The sequence below is a fragment of the Populus trichocarpa genome, chromosome 2 (genome assembly GCF_000002775.5).
Source record: "Populus trichocarpa isolate Nisqually-1 chromosome 2, P.trichocarpa_v4.1, whole genome shotgun sequence".
In the NCBI taxonomy this organism is placed as follows: domain Eukaryota; kingdom Viridiplantae; phylum Streptophyta; class Magnoliopsida; order Malpighiales; family Salicaceae; genus Populus; species Populus trichocarpa.
The window spans coordinates 23,911,945-23,938,142 of NC_037286.2; the positions used below are offsets into that span (position 1 = coordinate 23,911,945).

The 26,198-nt window shown below is 32.4% G+C and overlaps 4 protein-coding genes and 1 non-coding gene across 5 annotated transcripts; 1 reads left to right on the forward strand and 4 right to left on the reverse strand.

Annotated features, from left to right (window-relative positions):
- Positions 1-2,702: 2,702 nt before the first annotated feature.
- Positions 2,703-7,351, reverse strand: LOC7459504 (E3 ubiquitin-protein ligase CHIP). Its single transcript, XM_002303038.4, has 8 exons — positions 6,940-7,351; positions 6,791-6,858; positions 6,637-6,700; positions 6,162-6,233; positions 3,746-3,879; positions 3,461-3,623; positions 3,249-3,359; positions 2,703-3,154 (listed from the first exon to the last, which is right to left on the reverse strand). Exons 1-8 carry the CDS (start codon positions 7,057-7,059, stop codon positions 3,023-3,025), a joined length of 864 nt encoding a protein of 287 aa, XP_002303074.1. The 5' UTR covers positions 7,060-7,351; the 3' UTR covers positions 2,703-3,022.
- A 1,564-nt stretch (positions 7,352-8,915) lies between these two features.
- Positions 8,916-12,946, reverse strand: LOC7471177 (adenylylsulfatase HINT3). Its single transcript, XM_002303039.4, is given in 8 exon segments — positions 8,916-9,289; positions 9,291-9,392; positions 9,481-9,534; positions 9,766-9,821; positions 10,507-10,573; positions 11,776-11,833; positions 12,260-12,315; positions 12,460-12,946. Coding segments are annotated over 8 exon segments (603 nt in total). The 5' UTR covers positions 12,649-12,946; the 3' UTR covers positions 8,916-9,268.
- Positions 12,947-17,691: 4,745 nt separating this feature from the next.
- On the forward strand, positions 17,692-19,287 carry LOC7471178 (serine/threonine-protein kinase OXI1). Its single transcript, XM_002301775.4, has 2 exons — positions 17,692-18,274; positions 18,362-19,287. Exons 1-2 carry the CDS (start codon positions 17,856-17,858, stop codon positions 19,206-19,208), a joined length of 1,266 nt encoding a protein of 421 aa, XP_002301811.1. The 5' UTR covers positions 17,692-17,855; the 3' UTR covers positions 19,209-19,287.
- Positions 19,288-24,055: 4,768 nt separating this feature from the next.
- LOC7459505 (60S ribosomal protein L32-1) lies at positions 24,056-25,853 on the reverse strand. Its single transcript, XM_002303040.4, has 4 exons — positions 25,702-25,853; positions 25,487-25,581; positions 24,436-24,617; positions 24,056-24,340 (listed from the first exon to the last, which is right to left on the reverse strand). Exons 2-4 carry the CDS (start codon positions 25,574-25,576, stop codon positions 24,211-24,213), a joined length of 402 nt encoding a protein of 133 aa, XP_002303076.1. The 5' UTR covers positions 25,577-25,581; positions 25,702-25,853; the 3' UTR covers positions 24,056-24,210.
- On the reverse strand, positions 25,044-25,160 carry LOC112326715 (small nucleolar RNA snoR100). The gene has a single exon (XR_002980645.2). It is a non-coding gene; the product is annotated as a small nucleolar RNA snoR100 (small nucleolar RNA).
- Positions 25,854-26,198: the final 345 nt, after the last annotated feature.

A 26,198-nucleotide genomic window follows, 5' to 3' on the forward strand; every position in this document is an offset into this window, starting at 1 on the left:
CATAAAAGTTCTTTCGGTTATGTTATATTTCAGATAAGTGCATAAGGACCATAATTATTATTTCATTAAAATGCATGATCTACAAACATCCCTTGTTAATAAAGTCGTGAAAAAATTCAAATTGAACTCGGGTTTTCTGTAACTCCCTCCTAGGTCATGACTGACTTGCAAAACAAGTCTTTTATAAGAATAAAAAACCCTCCAATGTTTAAGTTAGTAAATATAAAAAGATTAAAGTGTGTGTGAAGAGATAATGTGTGGAGTACGGAGTAATATATGGTATATGATTGAGAAAACATGTCTTTCTTAATTAGTGACTTATATTATTTATAGATACCAAAAGGAATATACGCTTAAAAAGAATACAAATAATGAGGAATATTTGCTTTGTTAGAAAGTTAAGTCACTAATTGGTGTCATGCTTGCTATTGGTGGGTAGATTAGTGCTTAAGATTAAGTCATTGGTGATAAGAGTAGCAGGCTAGAAAAGTTAGTGCAGAGTCAAGTTTATGGACAGCCATTGATGAAAATAATGACATGTTCAAGTTTAGGGATAACTTCTGGTGAAAACATTGGCCGATGATAGTTTGAAAGAGATTATTATTTGCAAGAGAGGGTGTTCATTATAGATAATGAATAGGGGTCGATTGGGCTTCGCCAAGGATGGTGAGGGATCGATTGGGCCAAGGTTGGAAAGGGCTAAGAAGAAAAGGTTAGGTTGAGCTTGAGAGGGTTTAGTTGAGCCAATGAAGAGAGGTTTGGTTAGATTAAAGGGGGAAAGGATTTGGTTGGGCTAACCTTTTTTTCCTCTTTTCTTTTCCCTTTCCTCCCCATCTAGCCTCGAGCCTTGGTTCGGCTAGTTCTAGTCCATCTCTACTTCTTTCCTACTTCTTTCTCCTTTCTTTTCTCTCTTTTCTCCCCCTTCTTTCTACCTTCTCTTCTCTCAGTTGGAACTACTACCAGCCACGCTCGTTTTTTTTTCCTCACCTCATCACCCATTAACATATACTAAAAGGGCTTTGTTTTTTCACTTTGGTCCTCACATTTGTGAGGATTCCTTTTAATTATTATTTCAAAAAAAATTCAATTTCATCCTCCAACTTTAGGTTTATTGGGTATTGGACTTCATAATTTGTTTCAATTTATTTTATATGGAGTTTTCCAACCTTATAACCTGAATCGTGAGTTTCGAAGGTTAACCGTGTTGACTTAGGTTAGGTTCTAATCGAGCTAGTGTCAGGACATAAAAAAAAGATTCCATTAATAATAACAAGTGACTCCATTAATAATAACACGTGACGATTAAAGATATAAGGTAAGAAATACTTTAAGTCTTGCAACATTTTGCTGCTAGGTTATCCTATTAAGCATATTTGAGCTTATTTGATGATATTGATTATTTTAAAACTTAGTTAATAATAAGAAAATACATTAGAGACAAAAATATGCTCGTCAGTTTAGGCAAATAAATTAATTAATTAACAACCTTTTGATTTTCCTTTGCGAGTCAACATGATGTTGATGGTCGTCGTTTCTTCATTAAAAAGGAAAGAAAACCCAAAGCAACAACTTCTAGCACAAGTTGTTGTAAAATGCCACCACCCAAAAAAGCTCCATCCACTCACATGGAAATAATTTTACACGGTTTATCGCTATCCCCAAAGGTTACAACTTCCTGCAAAACTTGTTCTAAAACTCCAATCATCATGATTTAAAAGAAAAAACAAAATCAAGATTTTTATTTTTCTTTTATTATTATCATTGTGTAGCTCTATGCTCTTTTTCCACGGGTAAATCTAAGATCCACTAACTTAATATATATTTATAAATTTATTTTAATTTACTTCATATAGAGTTTTTAAATCTTAAAATCTGGATTGTAAGTTTTACAGGTTAACTGTATTAACTCGGGTTATTTTTTATTTTTTTTTAATTAGTTTTTTCTCTACTTTATCCTTTAACATTGAGATGATTGATAATTGAGTTTTATATAAAAAAAAAAAGTATTTGCTTCTATAGATTTATCTCGGTCTCATGACCCATGTTTGACAGGTTAACCGAGGTTAACTCGACTTATTTTTTTAGTTGAATTTTATCTTTATTTTATCCTTCAACATTGGATTGATTGAAAATTAAACTTAATAAATTTTTTTATTTGTTTTCTAATGGGTTATCAAGTTCTCATAACTTGGATAACAGATTTAACATATTAACCCGAATTGATCAAAGTCAATTCAATATGTTGTCGTTTTAATATTTTTAAAAATATCTTGATTTTCTTTTAAATCAAATTACATTTTTATCAATTCTTCAAGTTATTTTTAAATTTATCAAATCATTCAGGTTACATCAAATCAATCTTTATATAATTATTATTTTTTTGAAAACCACATTAACAACATATATATATTTTTTTAATGTTTTTTTAAAAAATTATACAACCACAGCATAGCACCAACAATGATCTACTTAATTACTAGTTTTGTTTGGATGATCCCTGCTGATTCCAAATACAACAAAATGTAGCCATGTTATTTCACAAAATTCAGAATATATTAGTTGAAAGAAAAACAGTCACCAAACTGGACTCGGACTCGTGTTTGTGATTCGAGTATGAGTGACAAGAAACATGTTAATCCGTGGGGAAAGAGTCTGAATGGTCCCTGACATTTGTGCCACATAAGAACAGAAACGAGGGAGGCAAAGTCAATCTGCAACCATTTTATAGCAGTTCTCCATTTCTATTGGGAAGAAACATCAAATTCCTCAGTCAGGTAGATTCAGTTGATTTTGTGCAAGCAGTCACCATGACATAAACTGTACAATTTAAAAGGTTAAATGGAGCTCATGTAATTTAAGACATGGCTTCACACTTTGAGGAACTTGCAAGAATTACATAGCTAGCATGATTGACGATGCACACAAAAGATATCATCTGTAGTTTAAGATAGTAAAACCCCACCCTATTAATCCACCAGGCATTGAGCGCAGGCATCAACGTCTACTAGTTTTCCCCAAACAATCAATTCGATTCAGTCTTGTATGCCCAACCATGTTTGTCCAAGTATGCATGGACCGCCTCCTTTATAGCTAAGTTCGGAACCAGCTGAGATGGTTCAAGAGGTTCTCGTGTGACTGGATCAAAATTTCCCACCTGTGTATAATTAAGTCACCAATCAATGCAAATAAATAAAACGCAAATGAAAGGCATCTCAATTTGAACAAGCAATATCAAAAACACAAATCACCTTCTCAAGATGGTCAAGGAGCACTGCTCTTTCATATGAAACCCCACTTGGAGTAATGACAGGATCACGGAGAATATCAAGGGTGATTTTACAACATAAATAATCTGGCACCTGGAATTTTCAAATTAATCCCACAACATTATAAATCAGCGGTCAGTAATTTTAAGAGAGAAGGGAAAAAAAAGATGTAAATTAAACAAATCCAAAGACACCTCGGATGGCGTGTCATCTTCTGCAGCTTTCTGGAATACTTGTCCTAGAAGCTCCAATTGTTGCAGATGGGAAACAATTGAAACAATTGGGTCATCCAGGAATCCTTCTGTCTCAGAATCATCAAGGAAATGTTTTTCTTTAAGAGCCCTCTCACAAGCTTCTCTGAGTCAAACCAGGGAAATTAGCATGAGAAGGTAGGAAATAGGACAATTTATAGTTCTCTTAGCACATATGAGCAAAGATCTGCAATAATGGTACAGCCTAAACTCACAGGAATTACATACTTCAAGCTTTGTAGTTCCCATGAACGCTGCGTAGATTCTTCCTCCCACTCCAAGTATTTTGCCTTTGCTAGCTCCTCCCAGATCTCCTCCACCATGTAACCATTCGGGTTGGCACCCCTACCAAGATCCAATGCCTGATAAAAATATAATGCTAATTTAAGATTTAGTGCTAAGATTAATAGCCTGCACATTTTCTTTGTATCCAACAGCAACTAAAATTCAACATGTATTAGGATCCAATTTGCAACAGCGGCTATAGAAACTAATATGATCAAAGTCACTCATAAAATTTGTACCATGAATGATTCATCTTATTTTTGTCCCTTTTCCACATCTATCATGTCAATCCCACAAGCTACTACAGTGCTGCTACTAGCATTAACATCATAGTATGGATAGTAACAACTGCTGTTCAATTTTTACATACATGCTACAAAAATCATATTGTCCATTGCCAGGGTATGTTGTCACTACTTTGAACATTTAGGTTTAACCTACTTAGAGTGAAAGATACTCCTAATGCAAAGCTCACCAGATACCCGAAGACAATATATATATGTGGACAAGCATGTATAAACCAGGGTGGATTTTCATTGTAAAATTAAAAGCTAGAACTTATCCAACAAGTCTTCATTAGACTACGTTTTGCCCACTATAACCATGATTATGAGGCCCTTAACATCGATTAATAACACCATCAACCACACATACACAATTTTAGCTCCAGCTGCTAACATGTGTAGACAAGATTAAATCCCCAGCCGATCAAAGCATAAAAACACCAGATAGGCCATATCAATCCAGATTACCAAGGTCAGAACAATAATTTGACACTATTGGAATCATGATATAATAGCAATGTTCAGCTGCAGCAGCTGCTGCTGCTGCTGCTGCCGCACACATTTCTAGCCATGCTTAAAAGGTAGATGGCTTTCTTATGTGCTACAAAGAAATGTAATCCAGTTGACCTACACAAAATAATCTTGCCTTTGATGTTTGAAATATACATGTAAACCATCTTGATATATGGACATGCATTGTAGTACAAGAACATCCCGGTTGCAATACTAATCTTGAATATATGAAATGGTAACATATACAGCTGATGTGTGCAGAGGAGAAGACATGCACTTCATACTTTACAAACCCCTACCTTCCTATTCTCTTTATCAGTAGCAATCTCATAACATCTGGTTGGACATACCCATATTCAGTTGATGTTGTTATGACCAGATTATTATGTGCAATCAATAGGCTGGAGCTAAAACAAATAAAAATGACAAGTAAAAAATCTATAAAGAGCAATAACAAGAGGCTCAAAGCTAAAAAATATGAGGTGTAAATGTTCATTTATCAGCCTTGTGCTTGCAGGTAAAACCAAATGGCCAAATGCAATCATGCAAAAGCAGAGAAAATGACAAGTTTAAGAGGAACAGCAACATGAAAAACTGTGACTCCAACACATTTCTTTCCCTTGGCTTATTTAGAGGGGTTTTCTTTTCTCTTGATCCTCCGCGAAGAAACAGGCTATTAACAAGATTGCAGCACTAGCTATGGTAGTCCAATCACATGATGTTCCGGAGGAGGGAATTTGGAGATATCTACAACTTTTAGAGCTTTTCTGCATGAAGCGGTTGCTCCCAGCACTCAAACCTGCAACTGTGGGGTTACAAGCCCCAGACTTTGAATGGCCCTTACCAAGACCAACACAACTACTTGATAGACAGTTTGTGACCCTACAGCTTTTATTCAAAATTCCGACTCGATAAATTTCACAGGAATAACTAGAAGAAATAGGCTGTTATGATCGACAATCCATCATGGTAAACCACAAAAAACTAGAACCATGCATTCCCTACGTTTCAACCTTTTGTCACTGAAGTTTGATTATCTACAGTTGTTATATTTACAACCTCATAATAGTTTATGTTATGAACATTTGATCACCATAAGCAAAGTGGATTCTACCAGAAAGAAGGAGCTAAGAAAAGGCACAAAGAGCTATGCCACTTTATAGACTATTATTCAATAATAATAATGTGAAAAAAGAAGGCCATGCTGAAGACACAATCAGATAGAGACATTCTCAAATATGTACTGAAAGTTCAAAGGAAACGATTGAATAGGAGATCTAAATAAGAAGCCTCAAGGCCCATTCAAAAAGCTTCATTTCAGAAAACAGCCAACAGAAAGAAGATTAAACTACTAGCTTACAGGCAACTAATGCAGGTCTTATTCAATGGATTCACAACAAAAGACTCGAGCAAGAAAGTGAAAAATAACCTATCATGTAACTCAAAAACTTCTTCAACCTACGAGTCCAAATGCTAAAAGCAGAAAAAACATCTACCAGTAACTTGTGTTGATATGAAAAACAATTCAAGAAACAACTCGAGATAAGAAAACCAACTCTTACTTTCTCCAACTCCTTGACTCCTTCAGAGTACTCTTGCTTCTGAAGTAATGCGAGTCCCAACATATAGTGAGCCTGTAAAGCAGCAAGCAAGGGTGAATTTTGCACAACCACCCACACTACATAGAAGTAAAAAAAAAAAAAGCAACCGCTTTCTTCTAAATTCAAAAGACAAACAAACATTCACCTCAGAACCATTATCTACTTTCTTAGAACAAAAATCAAGATTCCAAAAAAAAAATCACAACCCACATTTCCTTTCAAGATTTTAACACCATTCATCACATTTTCAATCACTTTCCCATTTTCCGACTCATAAGATACTTCTCTATCCATCATCAAGAAAAACAAGTACAACATCCACAAACTCGTGACGCGTCGAACACATAACCCACTCACTTCCATCAAACCATTCTTATTCTATCTTATAAGTCAATTGCGATTATGACATTAATAAAATCAAATAAAAAACCATTACCTTGACAGAGTAATGATCAAGCTGAATGGCCTTGCGAGAATCCTCTTCTACTCTAGTCCAATCACTTAACCACAAAACTTAGTCAAATTAATAATTTATACCAATAATATTACAGAAATTCGACCTAAAAAGGAAAAAAAAATGATATACATACTTGCGTTTTCGATGGCATAAAGCACGATTAGTCCAATAAACAGGAACTTTAGGGCACAGCGTAATCGCCTTTTCAACAAAAAAAAGAAAATTAAATCAGCAAACAAAAAAAAAAGACAATCACATAAATATATATAGAAAATACCGCACCGCAGTGTACGCATCGATAGCGGCTTGAAATCGATCTTTACTAAAGCATATATTCCCTTCTTGCCTCAACTTATCTGCTCGTTTCTCTTCGTCACTCAATGCGGATACTCCCGGTCCCATCCTCCCTCCCTCTATCTATCTCTTGATTTATTCTCTAATTTTTCTCTTTAATTACTGTATTAATAAAAACTAGTATCTATTTTTTTTCCTTTTTCTGAATTTATTGTATGGGAGCTGTAAAAATCTTGCGAAATGGAGGAGGCGACGACGCGAGCGAAACGGTTCGCCTGGAGGTTGGAGGAGGAGCAAAGGGAAAGTGATCGTGGAGAGAGGGGTCGCAGGTGGGGGTTTTAGTTTTGGGGAAGATTACGGGTGGGTTTGATGTATTATTGTTTTGTTATCAATTGAGCTCTAAAGTTTCTTATTTAAACATTTTTACCTCCAATTTATCATTTTTGCTTGTAAAAAACGCTCCTAAAGCTGGACTCCAAACAAGAATGGTATCATTCTAAAAATAAATATTAAAATAATATTATTTAAAAAATATATTAATAAAAAAATTAATAAATAAGGAATGAATTTTGATTAAGTTAATATTCAATCTAAATTTTTAATTAAATCAATCAAGTTTTTTTTTAATATCTAGATTGTTCCATTCTCAATTAGTTGCTTCCTAGCTGAGCTAGTTTCAGGACATAAAAATAAAAAAGATTTCATTAATAATAACAGCACGTGAGGATTAAAAATATAAGATAAGAAATATTTTAAAAGCCCGTTTAGAAATGCAGGTTAATCCGTGTTTTTAAAAATTTTAATTTTTTTTTTACTAAAAATTAATTTTTTTGTATGTTTTAGATCGTTTTGATATGCGAATCTTAAAAATAATTTTTAAAAAATAAAAAAATATTATTTTGATACATTTCAATATGAAAAACATTTTAAAAAACAACTATAAGCACGTGCCCTTGCAATTTTTTTGGTAGGTTATCCTATCAAGCAAATTTAAGCGTATGTGATGATATCGATTATATTTGAAGTGAATTTAATGAATTTAAGAGATTTAAAACCTAGTTAATAATAAGAAAATACATTAGAGACAAAAATATGTTTATCAGTTTAGGCGAATAAATTAGTTAATTAACAACCTTTTGATTTTCCTTTGCGAGTCAACATGATGTTGATGGTCGTCGTTTCTTCATTAAAAAGGAAAGAAAACCCAAAGCAACAACTTCTAGCACAAGTAGTTGTAAAATGCCACCCCGCCCAAAAAAGCTCCGTCCCCTCACATGGAAATAATTTTACACGGTTTATCGCTAGCCCCAAGATTTACAACTTCCTGCAAAACTTGTTCTAAAACTCCAATCATCATGATTTAAAAGAAAAAACAAAATCAAGATTTTTATTTTTTTATTATATTATTTTTTCTACGGGTAAATCCAACGATCCAGTAATCTAATACCTACTCAAAAACTATATTTAAAAAAAAAAATTATTTTTAACCTAAATTAACCCATCCAATCGATAGAGCGGTCTGAAACTCGGGCCAAGTAAATTTTTAGATTAATGCTATTTTCGACTCTGAAAAAATATAGAAGATAATATGGAATTCATGCATATAGAAAGTTTGATCTTTCGTGAGAAACCATTAAAAATCAGACTGACCAAAGGGCAAAAGTTTTCTTTTGTTCTAAAGGGCCAAATACCTGGTTGATGGTTTTCAATGAGAAGACTTGATTTCAAATTTAATGCAGTTAAAAGAGGACGTGTGGGATTACAATTAAACTGTACTTTTTAAAAAAATTTTAAAAAAACTTTAAATTAATATTTTTTTATTTTTCTTTATCATTTAATATATTAATGTTAAAAACAAAATTAAAAAATATATTATTTTAATATATTTTCAAATAAAAAATACTTAAAACAATTCCCTTGCCTGAAGCACAAACTGCCATGCAACTAATTTCAAAGACAGGAAGAGATGCCAGCATATGACAAGCCATTGCTATATAGTAAAAGTGACAAAATAACTGCTTAAGTTCCACAAAACTGTGTTGAGAAATGACAGCAGCTATCAGTTATTCCAACCTGTGCTCTATCTATTCTTGAAAAACTGTACCCTTTCTGGTCACTTTCCAAGCGCAAACATGAAATTAGCCTCATTGTTCTTGGGTATGGAATCAGATTGTTCCAGACTTCCAGTGAACAAAGCAACCCATTGCATCTCATTCAAGGTGCCTAACCAGACGAATGGATTGGTACTGTATACTCTTACGGTACAGACTCGCGATGTTTGCAGACAATGTATCAGAAGATCTTTAACCGTTGCTGATCAGGAGAGACTAGATTCTTGAATCTTTTCCGTCTTCGGGAGAGATGCTTGATAACTGCTCTCGAACACGATTGACAAGTTGAGAAGCTTCCTGGTCAAAATTCAGGGGACGCCTTCGCAAACTCTGTGAAAAGTCATTGGTCCAATGTTTCTCTCAGGATGCTACTGTGTTGTTCCACAATACAATCAAGCAAAAAACAAAAGATGCATACCTCAGTGGTCCATAAGCAATCACGCGCCTTACGGGGGATTATGTGGATGTGCGTCTGAAAATTCAATGTTGATAAAGAGAAATCAGGAAACATCGAAGAATTCAGTTGCTGTGAATACTTACAGCTTATAAGATGAGAGTATCTATTCTCTATACAAATAAATAGCAACGAAAGTGTTGTTTTTGGTTCAGCAAGAAACACAGCACAACACTGGTCACATCAGCAATCCATCGTTATTACATCAAGCTTTTATTTTTCCATAGAGACAACTTTAGAATTACTTACATGAAAAATGACTTGGCCTGCAGCAGCACCGTTATTTACCAACAAGTTGAAAGAATCTGTAAACACCAACATTCCAAGAACAGAAGTTCAGATGGAGCTCAAGTTCGAGAGAACACTAGGTTTAAAAATGGTCCAAAAACTTGTAAATACAGTGAGAAAGCAGATGAACTCATGCTTCCCTAGTCATGCCAGATGCGGCATTCATTTCTTAAGAAATTCACCCCTGCCCCCCTATAAAAAGGAACAAGTGCCTTCAATCCTATAAAATAAATATCGACATGCGAAAACAAAAACATTTAAGAAAAGAAAAGATATGTTATCACTTGAATTTCAACTCATTTATGTCCGTGGCTAGATGTCAATCAGCATTCCCACTTCTCAGGGGAAGGACCAGGATTTGCTTTGGGGGGGAGATGGCATCCCAAAGTTTTGAAAATTTTCAATTTGACACTAGAATTTTTTTTGAAATCCCAGTTCCATCTGAGCCACTTCTCAGGCTACCCAGAAAACAGTAGTTCTTTGTTGGGTCAAGGTTGGTTGGCAGTTAGGTATGCAGATGTAAACCCAGCTCTAAATGAGTAATCATCAGCCTAACTCCACTGTAATTTTATACATGCTCCCCAACATCGTTGACAATTGAGGCATGTTATGAACGAAGGAAAGAATATGGACAAACAGAGATGCTGGGGGAAAAGGATATTTGTTAATTACAGCAACAGTAAGGAAATGTTGGATACATACCAGAACCATTTGCTTTCATGATTGCATTACCAATTGAAGGCACCTTTGAACACATTGCTGCTACCACCTGCAGACCCAATTTATTAGAAAATACATCCATGATTTTTCTTTCACGGAGAAAAAAAGGAACACTCTGAACTCTGATATTACATGACTAGCTTTAACATTTCACAAAAACATGAAGTATCACGCAAGGGTTTGTATGCCAGGCCAGACTGGTGGAAAAATCAATTTTTGATCAGGGTCAGATGGATCCAACTTGAACATTGATACAGGGCTTCCTTTGTCCCCAATAAGAAATCACATGACTTCCACATATACCGGGGAAAAAAAAGGGGCATGGAGCACCAGCTCGAATGCAAGAAAATTGATTGATTGGGATTCAGAACTGAACTTGCTGGCTAGCTTACATTGCAACCCAGCAATGCTCACTTTTTAATTCATAGGAAGACAGTTGTATATCTTTTCAGAAACACCGTCCATTAAAAAAGTAAAAGTAAAGCAGTACCAGCATGAAACTGCAGCTTCAAGGTCAGAACTACTCTCCATTACTCTCTTTTTCTATAATCAAATTTTCAGTCAGCCTTCTAAGACCAGGTAACCACCCCTCCCTGGCTCCCTCCATCCCTCTCTCACTGCTCAAACAAGAAACTTTCAGCGCAGTCATTGACCTTGTCATCTTCTGAGCACCAAACATGTCTGCATCTTTGATGCAGAGTCCAACCCAGGTTTCATGACACTATGCAATTCATGCTAACATGGTAACTATGGGGAAAAAAACACGTGATATAGGTGTAATCTCAACAAAAATAAAGAAAAGTTTGTTCGTGTGACTTGGGTGGAATCATGTAGTTACAGAAATAACACAAGGAGCTGAAAAAAGGTTTCAACCCTCAGAGATCAAACTCCACATATCTACAAAAGATAGGCCTCCTTGTCTGAGCTTGGTGTTGATAGCTAAAGGCAGTAAAAGCACAATAACTATTGAAGGACTCGGGCAGTCAAGTCAGCTCTGGCATGGCTCCAGTTGAATACAAGCCGATTTTAGCAAATTACACATTTCTAACACCTCAATTGTAGCCTCGCAGACCAATAAAACATCTCACTTACACCTTTATTGGCAGCTGATCAAGCATGGATTCAGCTTTGTTGGGAGTTTCTCTTACGTTTAAACCAGTAATAACATCCCTTGCATATACTATGTGTACTTAGTTGGCAAACAATTTTGAATAACTCAGGAGGGATTAGCATCAAGTGAGAGTTACTTACAGAAGGAGGAGTGGCTTCCAGGCAAGAAAAATGAGATTTTGGGATGATAAGAGAGTGCCTGGAAAAAAAAATTGCAGCTTCATATCATTTCATCATTCAACCACAGACAAAATTACAGGAAAACAATTCAAAATCTTGGAATCCTGGAAGTATTTGGAGGACATGAAATCATTACAATGATAACATATGAGACAATGTTTGGTTAAGGAGGAAGAGTTAAACTTTGTTGATTTCTATACATAGAACACACACTGGTAGTTTTATCAGGCTACTCTTTCCGGAACAACCTTGGTGCCTACTTGATCAAATTCTCTCACTTTCACTTACACGAAAATTACCCCCTTTTTTTTCCTTTTTCTTCCTAAGAAATTCCAGTAATTTAATAAAGCTTGCACACTAATGAGAATTCAATCCATTCCAAGAGGGTTTCTACTATCGTGAAAAGTTAAGGACATGACAGTGCTTTATGAACATGATAACTCACCCGGGACTCAATGGACTGGAATCCAAAATACACAGGCATGTCTCATCTTCATAAAGCTGTAAAATTCAGATGGGCAGAAGGAAGGAGCAAAATTTCAGAGCTAAAATATAAGAAAGTCATTGATTTGCACAAATAACCACAGCTAATAGCAAAGTTTGCAGGCATCTGAAGCTTAAACACTAGGAAGCACAAAGATTTACCTTAAACGCAGGAGATTCACCGCGAACAATCCTACAGAAAACGCAGTCTAGTTGGTGATTCCTCGTGTCGCCAGCAGCATCATTAATGGAGGCAGAAGAAGTGATGGAAGAAGATAAACGTGAAGGCGGAGAGGGAGAGCCAGGGAGGAGATGGGAGCAGATAATGGAGAGCCTACTTCGTGACTCCATTCACGCGAAATTAGTTGCTTTAACGAGAATCGCCAGTGTCGCCATAAAATACTTGTGTCGTGAAAATTGAAGGGGTTTGAAAGGATTGGAAGTGCAGAGGCAGAAGGATTTTGACAGGACAAGACAGGTCAGTTGGGATTGTTTCGATCGTAGGAGGTTACAGAGAAGGCGTTGGCTTTGCTTATCCACGTTCTTTGATTTTGTACGGGACTTGTCGACTGTCTGGTTCTGGGGCTATTATTTTGTTCCCCTCGACCCTCCCTGCCTTATCACTTTGGTTGTTCATCGTTGTCTTCAGCAGTGAGTGTTGGTTTAGTTTTGTTTTACTTTTGATTAGTTTTGTTTTAATTTATTATTGTTTTAATAATTATTTTTTAAAATTTATTTTTAACTTCAACATATTAAAATATCAAAAAATATTAAAAAATATTAAATTTTAATAAAAAAACAAGTTGAAATTCACTCTTAAATACTCTTTTGAGGTTACATTTTAAAAAATATATATAAATTAAAGTTTATTTTATAATAAGGATTTTAATAGAGAATTTTAAATGAAATTTATCTAAAATTATAATTATAGTATATATTAATTAACTAAACAATTTTAAATTTATAATTAAAGCAAAACATAGAATACATTATATCACACCACATAAAAAATAGAGCCTGAATAAATTAATTTAATATAATATTTTTTAAATTTTTTTTAATGATTGTACTTAAAAAGTGTAAAAAATAATGGTTGGATATTTAAAACTAAAAAAATTGAATTATATCAAATCAAACCAAAAAAAAAATTATAAACTAAAGGTTCATTAAAACAAACCCTATGAATAATAACCCAACTAAAAAAAACCATAAATTAAATTGAGCTTATTCAATTTTTTAAATAAATGTAAAATCAAATAAAAAATAAATTTGGTTTGATTATTTGATTTGGACATCATTTTAGAACGAGGTCCAGACAGTATTTCACAAAAAAATATATGTTTAAATTGTTTTGATGTACTAATATTAAAAATACATTTAAAAAATATTATTTTAATATATTTTTAAATAAAAAAATCATTTTAAAAATAAATTGCTATAATAACATTCTTAATTTTCTTTAATTTTTTTAAAAAAACATCAGTTTGCTTATATTATTTTTTATCTAAACCACACTGTTTGAAATGACGATCACATGCAGCTGTCTCGGTTTCACAAAAAAAAACAAAAACAAAAAATTCTCTTGTGCTTTCTATCAATTAACCTCCTAACATTTCTAGCTGTCTCAGTTTCCTCTCCTCTGTTTATATTTGTCCATAAGGCTAACAGAAACAGGGGCCTCGTGAATATTTGTCCATTTTCAACTCATTCCTAAGCAACCACGTCTTTGTTCACGTAAATATCTTCAATAAGGACACTCCAACGTAAGCAACTGGTTATATACAATAAAAATTTCCCTATGTATATTTAGGGGTGGGTAAAAAAATCAAAAAACCGACTAAACCGAGAAAGTAAAAAAAAATAACCGAAAAAACTAAACCGTGAAAAAAAATCGATTAAACCGATTAAAATTTTTAAAAAACCAACCGGTTCGGTTTCAGTTTTATAAGTCTGAAATTGAAAAAACCGAACTGAACCCAAACCGGAAAAAAACCGAGACAAACCGAAAAAACCGAGCCAAAACTGAAAAAACCGACCCAACCGGTTTGAACCGTTTTTGTCCTAAAAAACCAAATCAAACCGAATCGAAACCGGTCGGTTTGAACTGGTTTCGGTTCGGTTTTTTTTTATAAATTCAGTTTAATTACTTTTTTTTTTTATAAAAACCAAACTGAATCAAAAATAATCACCCCTGTATACAATCACTTTAACGTCTTGTTTTCTGTTATTTTTTGTTTTTAGAAAAATCATTTATATTTATCCATCAATCTCCTTGGGCATGCAGCTGTTCCACCATTCCTTTCACAGGTTGATGTATTGATGCCCTACGGACCTCTATGACCATTAATGAGAGAACAGAGAAGCTCTGCTATGTTGCTTACTTTTTTATCTTTTGACTTCTACACACACACACATCAAAGGCTAAGCTCGAATTTAAGTTTTGATCTGAACAATTATTTAGCTCAAGTCGAGCCCAGGCTAGTCTAGGTTCAGCCCAACCTTGTCTATGGACCAATCTATGTAGGCATTTCCATGTAAAAATAAAAATAAAAGGAAAAATTTAAATTCTATATGTTTTTTAGGATCTTACAATCTAATAATTTTTTCAGTGATAACCTAAATCTCAACTTAAGTGATGATTGTAATCAAACTATATCAACTATATATTAATGAAATTAATGAAATTTGGTTATCTTTATTAAACCCTTGTCAATTTGATTTATTTCCTGCCAAGTCAATAAAAAATTTTCTTTTATTTTTTTTACTTAATTAAAATGAGAAAAAATAATTCATGAGTTAACCTAATGTTTTATTTTGTAGGTTGATTCAAGATGACCGGTACTTAGTTTAATCATGGTTTAGGTTTGCGTTGCTAGTGTATTTGATATTATGATGTAGCGTATTTTTCATATTAAATTTTAATTTTTTTTCTCATATTTATTTTACATCAACACATCAAAATCATAAAAAAAACACTAAAAATTATATATTAATTTTATATTTTTTTAAGTGAAACATACTTTTCAAACACATTAAAAAAACAGAAACTACCACACTTTTAAACATTCATAAAATACAATTATATTAATAATTGAATAATAATGCCTCAATTTTACTATCTCCTCATCGATGATTATATAATTAATCTATGATATTTTTTTTAATATATATAAATATTTGTCATGTATTTCATAACAACCATTACATGTTTCACATTCATAGATACTAGAGTGTCCAGCACTGCATTCACCGGTAAGGCCATGACCAATTTAAAGGTGTCATTTGACGCTCTTGGAAATTTGGAATAGAAAAAAATAATAGGATTTACTAATAACCTATTTTATTTTCATATTTTATTTTTATTTCTTGATAAACTATTTAATATTTAGTTCTTTGTTTAATTTATTTTCTAAAACAGCCTGTCTTTTAAAGGAAAAAAATATCAAATGTTTCCTGACCATGTAAGCTCTTTAATCGACCCACTGGAAAAAAAATTATGGCTACGTCATTGATTGCATGTATCTGAGCAGTGACGAAGCTAAAGTAATTATTCAGGGGCGGCAAACTAGATGTGATATTAATATAGAGAATATTTTTTAATGTTTTTTTGTTTGAGAATTTATTAAAATAATATTTATTTTTTAAAAATAATTTTTTATATTAGATTATGAAAACACAAAAACAAAGTTAATTTAAAGCTTGAAAAAATTAATTTTTTTAAAACATGATTGTACCATAAAAAAAAAAACGAGTCATAAATTATCATAAAAATAATCATTAATGAGCAACAACCATTTTTATATACAAATATTTTTTAGGTGTCGTTCAGTAAAAGCACAAGCAAGTGTTGCAAAAAATGATATACAGTGTTTTAATATAAAATTTAAATATTTTTATGTTTCAGAGTTGACATATTATTATATGTCGAATATATAAGAAAAATAAAGTGTCTCGGAGTATACGAGAATGAGGTGTTTACATTATTGTGTCACCCGATCAATGAAGTCATACTCCATTCTTATTTTATTATTATATATCTTTCGTGTCCATGAAGGTCTTATTTATTTATGTTTTTTAAAAATATTTTTGAAAAAAATTAAATTTTTTTATTTTTTTATTTCAAATTAATAATTTTTTAGTGTTTCTAAATTATTTTAATGTGCTAATATCAAAAATATTTTTTTAAAAATAAAAAAATATTATTTTAATATATTTATAAGTAAAAAATACGTTGAAAAGCAACCACACTCAAAATAAAAACCTTTTTTCTATTATATAAATTTAATTATAATTTCATCTGAAAAGACTGTCTTCTTCTCAGCAATATAATTTTTATTAGATAAAAATAAACCTCATACATATTGATAATTCTTCAATAAAATATTCCAATAAAAGAATTATTTAAATATATACAAACCAGGGGTGAGAAAACAATAATTTTTATGGTGGTCAGGAAGTAGGTAAAAACATTTTATTAATTATTTTCTAAACTCATTTTAAAAAAATACAATTAATAGAGAGAAATTATAAATAAAAATACTGTTATAACTTCCAGTAAATTATTGATTTTATATTCTCTCTACTTTGTATATCTATCTCTTTTTTTAAAAATAAAATTTTAAAAATAATTAATAAAATATTATTAATTACTTATTAAACATAAAATTTCAAATACAAGCAATAACCATTGTACTACCATTGTTATATTAATACTCAAACTTAGATATTAATTAGGATGCACAACTACTCTTTAAACCTCGCCAACTAATTCAAATTCAACAATCTAAAAAAAAAAACAGTACATGAATTAATCTTCATTCATATCTAAGTGCATGAATCGTTGCGTTTAATAAATATTTTTACAAAATTATTTTTAAATTGATTTTTTTAATTTTTAACATTAAAAATAATATTAATTCAAAAACATTAAAAAAAACAATTTAATACTTTTCAAACCAAAATAATTTAAAAAACAGACTGAAACACAACAAACACACCCTTAATCTAGATTCATGTACAAGATCTCGAGGAAAAAATAAATTGTCAAGCCTTCTCTATTTTATTATTTTATTTTGTAAAAATAAAGAAAAGTGGATAAATAGTTAAATACCTTGGCTGCCGCAAATGAACCAACGCCGCGTTTGAAGCTTTCAAAATTCTACCACCTCTCTCCACCCCTTCTAGAAGTCCTCCATGACAAGTAATAATTTCCTACGTCATCCAGCGCTCCTTTATTCCCCCTCTCACGCGGACACACCCATCTTTACTTAGCACGGTTCAGATACAGCCACGTCATGTAAAACGACCCTTTGTCTCACGTGTACAAATTTCATTGCATCACCTACCTCATCACTATCTTCAAAGTCATGGGCTTCTCGCACCAAATCTTGCCTTCTTGGAATGCCAGTCCTTGTTTGCCAAGAAATGTCCCAGTGAGAACACCAACTCATTTTCCTTTATAAATAAGCTCTCTTCTTTCCTCCTGAATTACCGGATCATCCTGCAGCCAACAAAAGCAAATCTCCGACGATATCTCCGGCAGGTCAGTTCTAATCTCAATGAACATCGTCCATCACGAATACCTTGAAGAATCTGAAGAAGAAGAAAGATTGCCGATTTTAAACATGGAAAGCATGAAAGTGATATCCCCACTGGGGCGGGGAGCCAAAGGCGTGGTCTTTCTCGTTAAAGAGGAGCCACTCGGTGAATTTTACGCTTTGAAGGTGGTCTCGAGGGAATTTGTGAAGAAAAAGAAGCGTGGCAGTAATGATAAGGACATGGAAGGGGAAGAATACAGGAGGATTTATTTTGAACAGCAAGTTGTGAGTCGTTTTAACCACCCACTTTTGCCAAAACTGCGAGGTGTTTTGGCCACTGACAAGATTCTTGCCTACGCCATAGATTATTGCCCTGGTCGTGATCTTCATTTCTTGCGAAAACAACAGAGCGAGAAAATGTTCGCCATAGATACTATCAGGTGCGTAGTACTTGTGTTATATATTCGTTTCCAAACTCGTATATTGATATCGATATGTATAATCTAATCTTGGGTTTGAATTTATAGGTTTTACGCGGCAGAGTTGGTTTTGGCATTGGAGTATCTACACCGTTTAGGGATAGCGTACAGAGATTTAAAGCCGGATAATATAATGGTTCAAGAAAACGGTCACATAATGCTTGTAGATTTCGATCTATCCACAAAACTTCCTCCAAAATCTGCAAGCCCAGTTTCGGTAGTGGCAGATCGGAGAAAACGACGGTCTCCTCTCCACCGATTTTTCAACAGGGGGGTTTCACCGGATGACTCAGGGGAGGAACTGGGCCACAGATTGTCGGAGCCAGACTCGACCTCCAAGTCTAACTCGTTCGTTGGAACGGAGGAGTACGTGGCACCGGAAGTGATTCAAGGGGACGGTCACGATTTTGGTGTTGATTGGTGGTCTTTGGGTGTCGTTTTGTACGAGATGTTGTATGGAGTGACGCCGTTTAAGGGGGAAAGTAGGAAGGAGTCTTTTTACAGGATTTTAACTAAAAAACCTGATTTAGTTGGTGAAGCGACGCCTTTGAGGGACTTGATTGGGAAGTTGTTGATCAAGGACCCTAAGGAGAGGATTAGGGTTGAGGGAATCAAGGGTCATGATTTTTTTAAAGGAATTGATTGGGATTTATTGCTGCAAATCTTGAGGCCACCATATATTCCTTTCATGGATAATTGGAGTGAGGGAGAGGGTAAGAATGGAATTAAGGAAATTGATGTGGAGATATTTGTCCAAGAAATTTTTGGTGCGGGTGATGATGATAAAAAGAAGAATCTTGATGGTAATCATCATGGGAATGAGAATAAAAAGGTTTGGGTTAATGGACTCAATACCAACCATCCGTGTGAGGCTGAGAATTTTCTTGTTTTTTAACTTTAATTTTAACTAATTAATTGTAATATTTATTCATTTTTTAACCCAACATATATACACATACATGAATATTGAGATATTTTTAACTGCTATTTGATTTTACTACAGATGATTTATTTTAGATACAAGTGATTTTCATTTTTTAATTTATTAATATATTTGTGCTTGGTTAATATCTTGGAATACAATGAATAAATACAAAAAAATATAGAAACTTGTCCGATTAAAAAAATATAAACATAAAATAAATTTATTCTACTCGAGACATATACTTTTATATTTTTAATCAAACTCTCCTACCGAATCAAATTAATATATATATATATATATATATATATATATATATATGCTCGCACAATTACAAGGATATTCTTTGATGCAGTTTTTTCTTTGTTTTTTTGTATATTTTATTTTAATATGAAGATCCCATATAATAATCTTTATTTTTTTTTTACAAAAATATCTTTAATTTTTTTTTATTTTTTTATTTTAAATTAATATTTTTTTGGTGTTTTGAGATCATTTTAATATACTAATGTAAAAAATAATTTTTAAAAAATAAAAAATATTATTTTAATACATTTCAAAATAAAAATTACTTTAAAAAATAACCAAAACTATACAAACAAATATAATATTTAGCTTGCGTGGTCAATATTTCAACACCTAGTAGTTGTGTTTTTACTTGGGAAACTTAATAGCTAAGGATCTTTAAATATGGCAGCTTGCTCGTTACGCTGTACAAAAAATCTAAATTTCAGTTTATTTTCAACATCCTTGATTTTTTAAAGGAAAAATTACTTTATCTTTCTATAATTTTTTTTTTTTTATTTATCCTTTGTTTTTTAAAATTATATTTTATATTTTAAATTTTGCACATGTAACAATTTATATTCTAAATTATCTTATCGTTGGTTTTTTTTACACTCATAAAAAAATATAAATTATAACTTTTCAACAACACACGCAAATTGATTGCCATCTTTCACTTTAATTTATTCCAAGAGTTCCCACATAACAACCGTAAGATCTTTCTAGGAAATTAAAATAGCTTAGTCTTAAAGTAATGGAAGAGCTTTTTCTTTTTTATGTCAATTAAAGTTTTTTTAAAATTACGTTTTTTTATATTTTTAGATTTTTTTTTATTAACGTGGATGTTTAGATTAGTTTGTGCGTACTTCGACTAATCTCACGGGCCCTGAAACTAACGATTATATAAGTCTCCAGTGATCATTATATTAACAGTCACATGACTCGAACCTGAAATTATAGAGAAGCAAACTCTTTAATTCCAAGCTCTTATAAGAAAAAGCAAACCTCTTGGTTGATTTTTTGGATCCCTTCTGTGTAGTTTCTTTTGCTGCTGTTATTTTCCTAGCGGCTTCCTTGCTCTGTTTTCCTCCAATTTGGTTTTTCAAATTTTTTATTCTAATATGGTGTGTTGGGTTATTGCAATATATATAATATTGAAAATATGCCAAGTCAAGGAGAGGGGGTTGGTCTAGGAATATATGCCAAGTCAGAGAAGGAGGTGGTCTGAGAATATATTCCAAGTACCATTACCAAAAGCATTGTTTCTCGTCTCCATCCTTTATTAATATATATAACTAGATTTGTGCACGCTCCGTCACAGATGCGATAAAATCTGTAACAACATAAAAACAAATGATAAGAAAACAAAATACAAAACCCGTACGGTTAACTCGCAAACTTTACCATCGTAGATATAAAGTTGGGATAATTTTATAGAAAAAAAAAAGAAAAAAAACCTTTGAAAATCAGTAAATTAAATGAGAATATAACAACTTCATATAAAAAAAACAAAATGAAAAAAATTTAAGCTCAATCTCTAGTAAATAAAATATTGAAGGACAAATTAAGAGAAAAATATAATTAAAAAATATTTTAAAAAATTGAACTGAGCCCATCCGATTTGAGATGCTAAATCTTTAACCTTATCATGATACTAAGATGACCAGACTAAAAAACAAATTGAATAAAATTATGAGACTCAATTATAGAACAACTAAATATTGAAGGAACAAAAAAAATTAAAAAGCAACAAAAATAATATATGATTCAACCAAGGTTAATCCGCAAATCTCGTGACCATGAGCACAAGATTGAGATAACCCTAAAAAAAAAATAGTATGAAGATCGTTTTAAAAAAAATCAAATGTTGAATAATAAAATTTAAATGAAACAATTTTAAAAAATTACCCAAAAAAATCAATTAGAATTAACCTTTTAAATTGGTGACTTTGGTCATGAACTCAGGACTAACCCCATAGCAACAGAAAAATAAACCCATAAAAATAAACCCATACATTAGCTTTTAAAATAACAAAAAACCAACTTCACCTGGTCAAACCTTTTAAACCCGTTCTAATCTCCAAAACTCGTAAACTGTGAAATCCTTAACCTGAATTCAATAAAAAAGTTCTCAACCAATTTAATCTTGAATGATGAAATCATGAAAAAAAATCAATTTAAAAAACTTGTCAAATAAAGTAAAATTATAATAAAAAGAACGAAGATCAAATTTGATGGAAAAAAAACTCATAAAGAATGAAATTGTAAAAAAAAAACAATATAATAAACAATACCAAACAAAATAAATAGCAATCAAAAGAATAAAAATTAAATTTTAAAGATTAAAAGGAATGAAATTAAAAAAAATATATAATTTTATAATTTATTCAAAATAATGAGAAAATAATAATTAAAAAAACGATGATAAAATTTAAAAGATTAAAATATAAAAAGAATGAATCTAAAAAAATATGTGTAATTTTTATAGTTTATTTAAAATAAAAAAATAATAATCTAAAAGTAGATGGATCAGATTTTGAAAGGCCCCACGTTGAATTTTTTAACCCAGGATTTAACCTATCCTATTTTTCATATCAAACTATGCGAGAAGTGTACTTTATCAAGTCCAGTTAACTTAACTGATCTGTTTAAAATTCACAAAGGATTCGATTCGATTTTATTTTTTTATTATTTTATTTTCAAAACCACGTGGTTTCAACTTTTCTACCACCACAAAACATGCATCATGCTTGTTATTAATGCACTACTGAGAGATGCTATATAAAAGTAGGCACATGGGAACGTACTTGAGGAAAAGGACAGTCCATTAAATACGAACCCCTCTTATAGAACTCAACCGACCTTGCTGCTAAGGAAAGATATGTACATGTGCCATCATCTTTTGTATGGATGCATGTATTTATATTATAATTTTAAAACTTATTAGAGATTATTATTTTTGATTTGGTTTGGTTTTTATAAAAAAAACAACAAAATCAAAATTAAAAAAAAAACAAACGATCCGAAACCGATTCAAACCGATTGGTTTCGGTTTGATTTTTTAGGACAAAAACCTGTTCAAACCGGTTTGGCTTGATTTTTTATATTTGGCTCGGTTTGGGGTTGGTTTTTTTGGTTTGGCTCGGTTTTGGCTCTGTTTGGCTCGGTTTTTTTTCAGTTTGGGTTAATTCGATTTTTTTGTTTCAGGCTTATAAAACTGTAACCGAACCGGTCATTTTTTTCAAAATTTTATCTGGTTTAATCGGTTTTTTTCACGGTTTGGTTTTTTCAGTTATGTTTTTTCCGGTTTTCTCGGTTTAATCAGTTTTTCGGTTTATTTCTCACCCTAATTTTGATTAGGTAATTAAATCAACTTGTATTTTTAAATGGATTAATTGAAATTTGTTTATTTATATAATTTTTTAATCGAGATTTTAAATCAACGGATATTAAATTAATCTATTATTCCAATTTAAAATTTAAAATTGACCTAATAGTCCAGATACCCAACAGTTTAGTTCAGGTTTTAAAAGAACGATATTTATCTCTATAACTCATTAATCTGTTTTCCTCGTGAGTCCAGTTATGATTTATTTTAACATGGGATTTGTTGCGTCGTTAATTTTATTAAAAATGTTTAATTAACAATTAAACTTAAATTTGAAAGAAAACTCTGAGGAAGAAGATACTAATCATCCATACAGATGACGCCTCGCTCCATTCCTTTCCTTCTACCTGTGCTTGCACAGTGGCCCAGGCTTGCATGGGCTAGCTTGGTCCAAGCCTAGGTTACATATTGTTTTTTTTTTACGTTTCTTTTTTTAAAAAATTCCATCAGTTTATTTTTCTCACTTATTTACGTATTATAAATTAAAAAATAATTAATTATTTTTTTATAATGAAAAAACCTTATTTATTACTAGATAACGATTTAAGGTGACTTGTAAATGTAACCCTTTTTTAAAAGAAAAATTTCACCATGGATGAATTTAATAGTATGAATATATAATTAAAAAACATATACTTGATCATAAATTCATATAGTAACACACTTAACCTTCCATTTCCCTCAGTCGAAACCTACTGTTAACAGCTGGAGAAACCTCATTCTAGCCCCTTACGCAAAACCCAGGCTATTAATCCAGTCAAAAACCTTTTCCTTTTATCAATTTTGCTTCAAATATATTCAAAATTAAACAATATCACACAAACCTGCAACCCTCCCATCCATCCAGCATTAGTAATTAAAAGATTTCATATAATTTACAAGTGTATGAGATAACATAAAATCATAGTTACCAAGCTGAGGTTCAAGCTTAGGTTTGTTGAGTTAACTCCAAAAGGACGTAATTTTGAATAAAATTAAAAAAAAAATCCTTGAAATTAACCCAACCGGTTCTTAGCCAAGTTTTGCTGGGGCAACCAAATCAACCATGCATGATCCACAAGAAACATTTAGAATGGGTCATGCCATGCATAGGAAGCCGAGACATCAAAGGATATTAAGTCTTGGATAGTTGAGTTGTAGACAAGAATTTATAGAAAACTGAACTGTTTTGATTCAAAATTAAAGGCCTCCAATCAAAAGACAATATAATCATAAAAACAGTCAACTCGAGGTGCTGAAACTGCCTAGTGCAAGGGGAGTATCTTAGCAAAAGCAAAACAAGACATAACATAGAACCAACTTTTACTCGTCCTCCTGGCTGCGCAACCTAGCAAGTTTGTTGGTGACAACAACATCCAACTGTGCTGCGCGCTCAACAATCTCCTTTCTCTTCCGGGTTGATACGTTGTGGGCAATCTCAGCACAGTAAGTTCTAGAATTATTATAAGTTATTAGCAATTAAGGTCTCCATATAAAGAGGAAAGTGGACTAGACAGAAGCAAATGTATCGAGGTATGAGTCATCTACCTGTTATGCATCATCAGGACTTCAAGCTCCCCCACGTTGTGCACAACAAACTTTTTAAACCCATTGGGGAGATAGTGACGAGTTTTCTTGTCGGAGCCATAACCAATGTTTGGCATCAAAGTGCATCCTTTGAACTTTCTCCTGACCCTAGAATCAATACCCTTGGGCCTCCTCCAGTTTGTCTGCCACAAACATTAATAAGCATTTAACATATCGTGTAAGAGACATCAAGAAGCCATATAAAGCTTTTTGAAGAGCTAGATTGAAAAGAAAAAACAAAGAACATCAAAAAGACAACACAAGAACATACAAATACCTCAACATGTAAATCTAAATTTCAATAGCAGTACAGATATCAAATTTCATTTTTTTGTGCAGTTCAAATTTAAATCACCAATATCAACCCCAGCCCCTTAGGACTTCCGTAGTTGTAATTTGATGGTGTTAATGGGGTACAATTAACAAAAACACAACAGCCCTAGTCATGGATCTGAACATATATAAAGCTGTTGCAGACCAGGAGACAATATACTTAAAAAAAGTACAGCTCTTGAGCTCCCAATTTTTAGAATATGACCTATCCGTTGGTAAACAAGTAGAATCAGAAAAAATGTGGGTCTAAACCAGGCCTCCAAATCAAATCCTCCAAAGAGAGGCATCAGAGGGAGCAGACATGCTGACCCAAAACTTCAATTTCCGTGTACCTTACCATGCTTCCTTCATCAAGTCAATCCAGAGCATCGGCTTATTGTACACGGATCATTAGCTTTAAATTCTAGCCAAATCATAGATGTACAATACAAATAAAATACAACATGCATTTTCTGAAATTCAAAGACAAACAGAGCAAGACATACAATAAATCGAAAGACAACTTGACAAGCACAACAAAATACTGGGCAAACCCCAAATCCATCTGAGAACAGAACACTACAAGAAAAATACTCGAACAGTAAACTAGCCATGCATAAGACAACTCTGAGCATCGATCCAGCTTCATTAACCAAACAAAGACCATAAATTCAATGTCATTACTTATTAATATGTATACCTTGACAGAAATCTTGCGGTCACTTTGGGGCCTCTTGAACTTCTTGACCCGCTTCTTCACGATCTTCTTCGTCAGCAAAGGAATAGCCATTGTTTCTGCAAATACATAAAGCATGCAAGAAATGAATAAGAGATCTAAGACCTACAAGATTCAAAGAATAGTTTTTTATGCATGAAAAGCAAAAGGGTCGATCGAGAGAGAGTAGAGTTTGGAACCTGCTTGGATAGCTGCGCTGCCTCTCCTGTTCGAAAACCCTGAAGGAGTGAGGAGGATAAAGAGATGAGCTAGGGTTTTAAGCGATATATATATTTAGTGAGTTTAGATTTGGTGTTTCTCAGTACTACCGTAATAAACTGTGCCGTGGATTTATCTTAACTGGCCCACAACATTTGGGTTTTCTGATTGGACGACTTTATTAATCAGGATGTTTTTCTGGGCCGTGGGCTGCCTTTTCCTTTTTCCAGTAGTGCACCACGGCACATCAAGGCCATGATATCGTGGTTGAACAGCGTTTTTTAATTTTTAATTTTTTTAAAATATTTTTAAATCATTTTGACATGTTAATAATAAAAATAAATTTTGAAAAATAAAAATATTATTTTGATATATTTCCAAATAAAAAAACTTTTAAAAATAATCTTTATTACATTCTCAAACAATCCCGAAGAATATTATTTATATAATTGTTGGAAATTTTAATCCGAGTTTTATC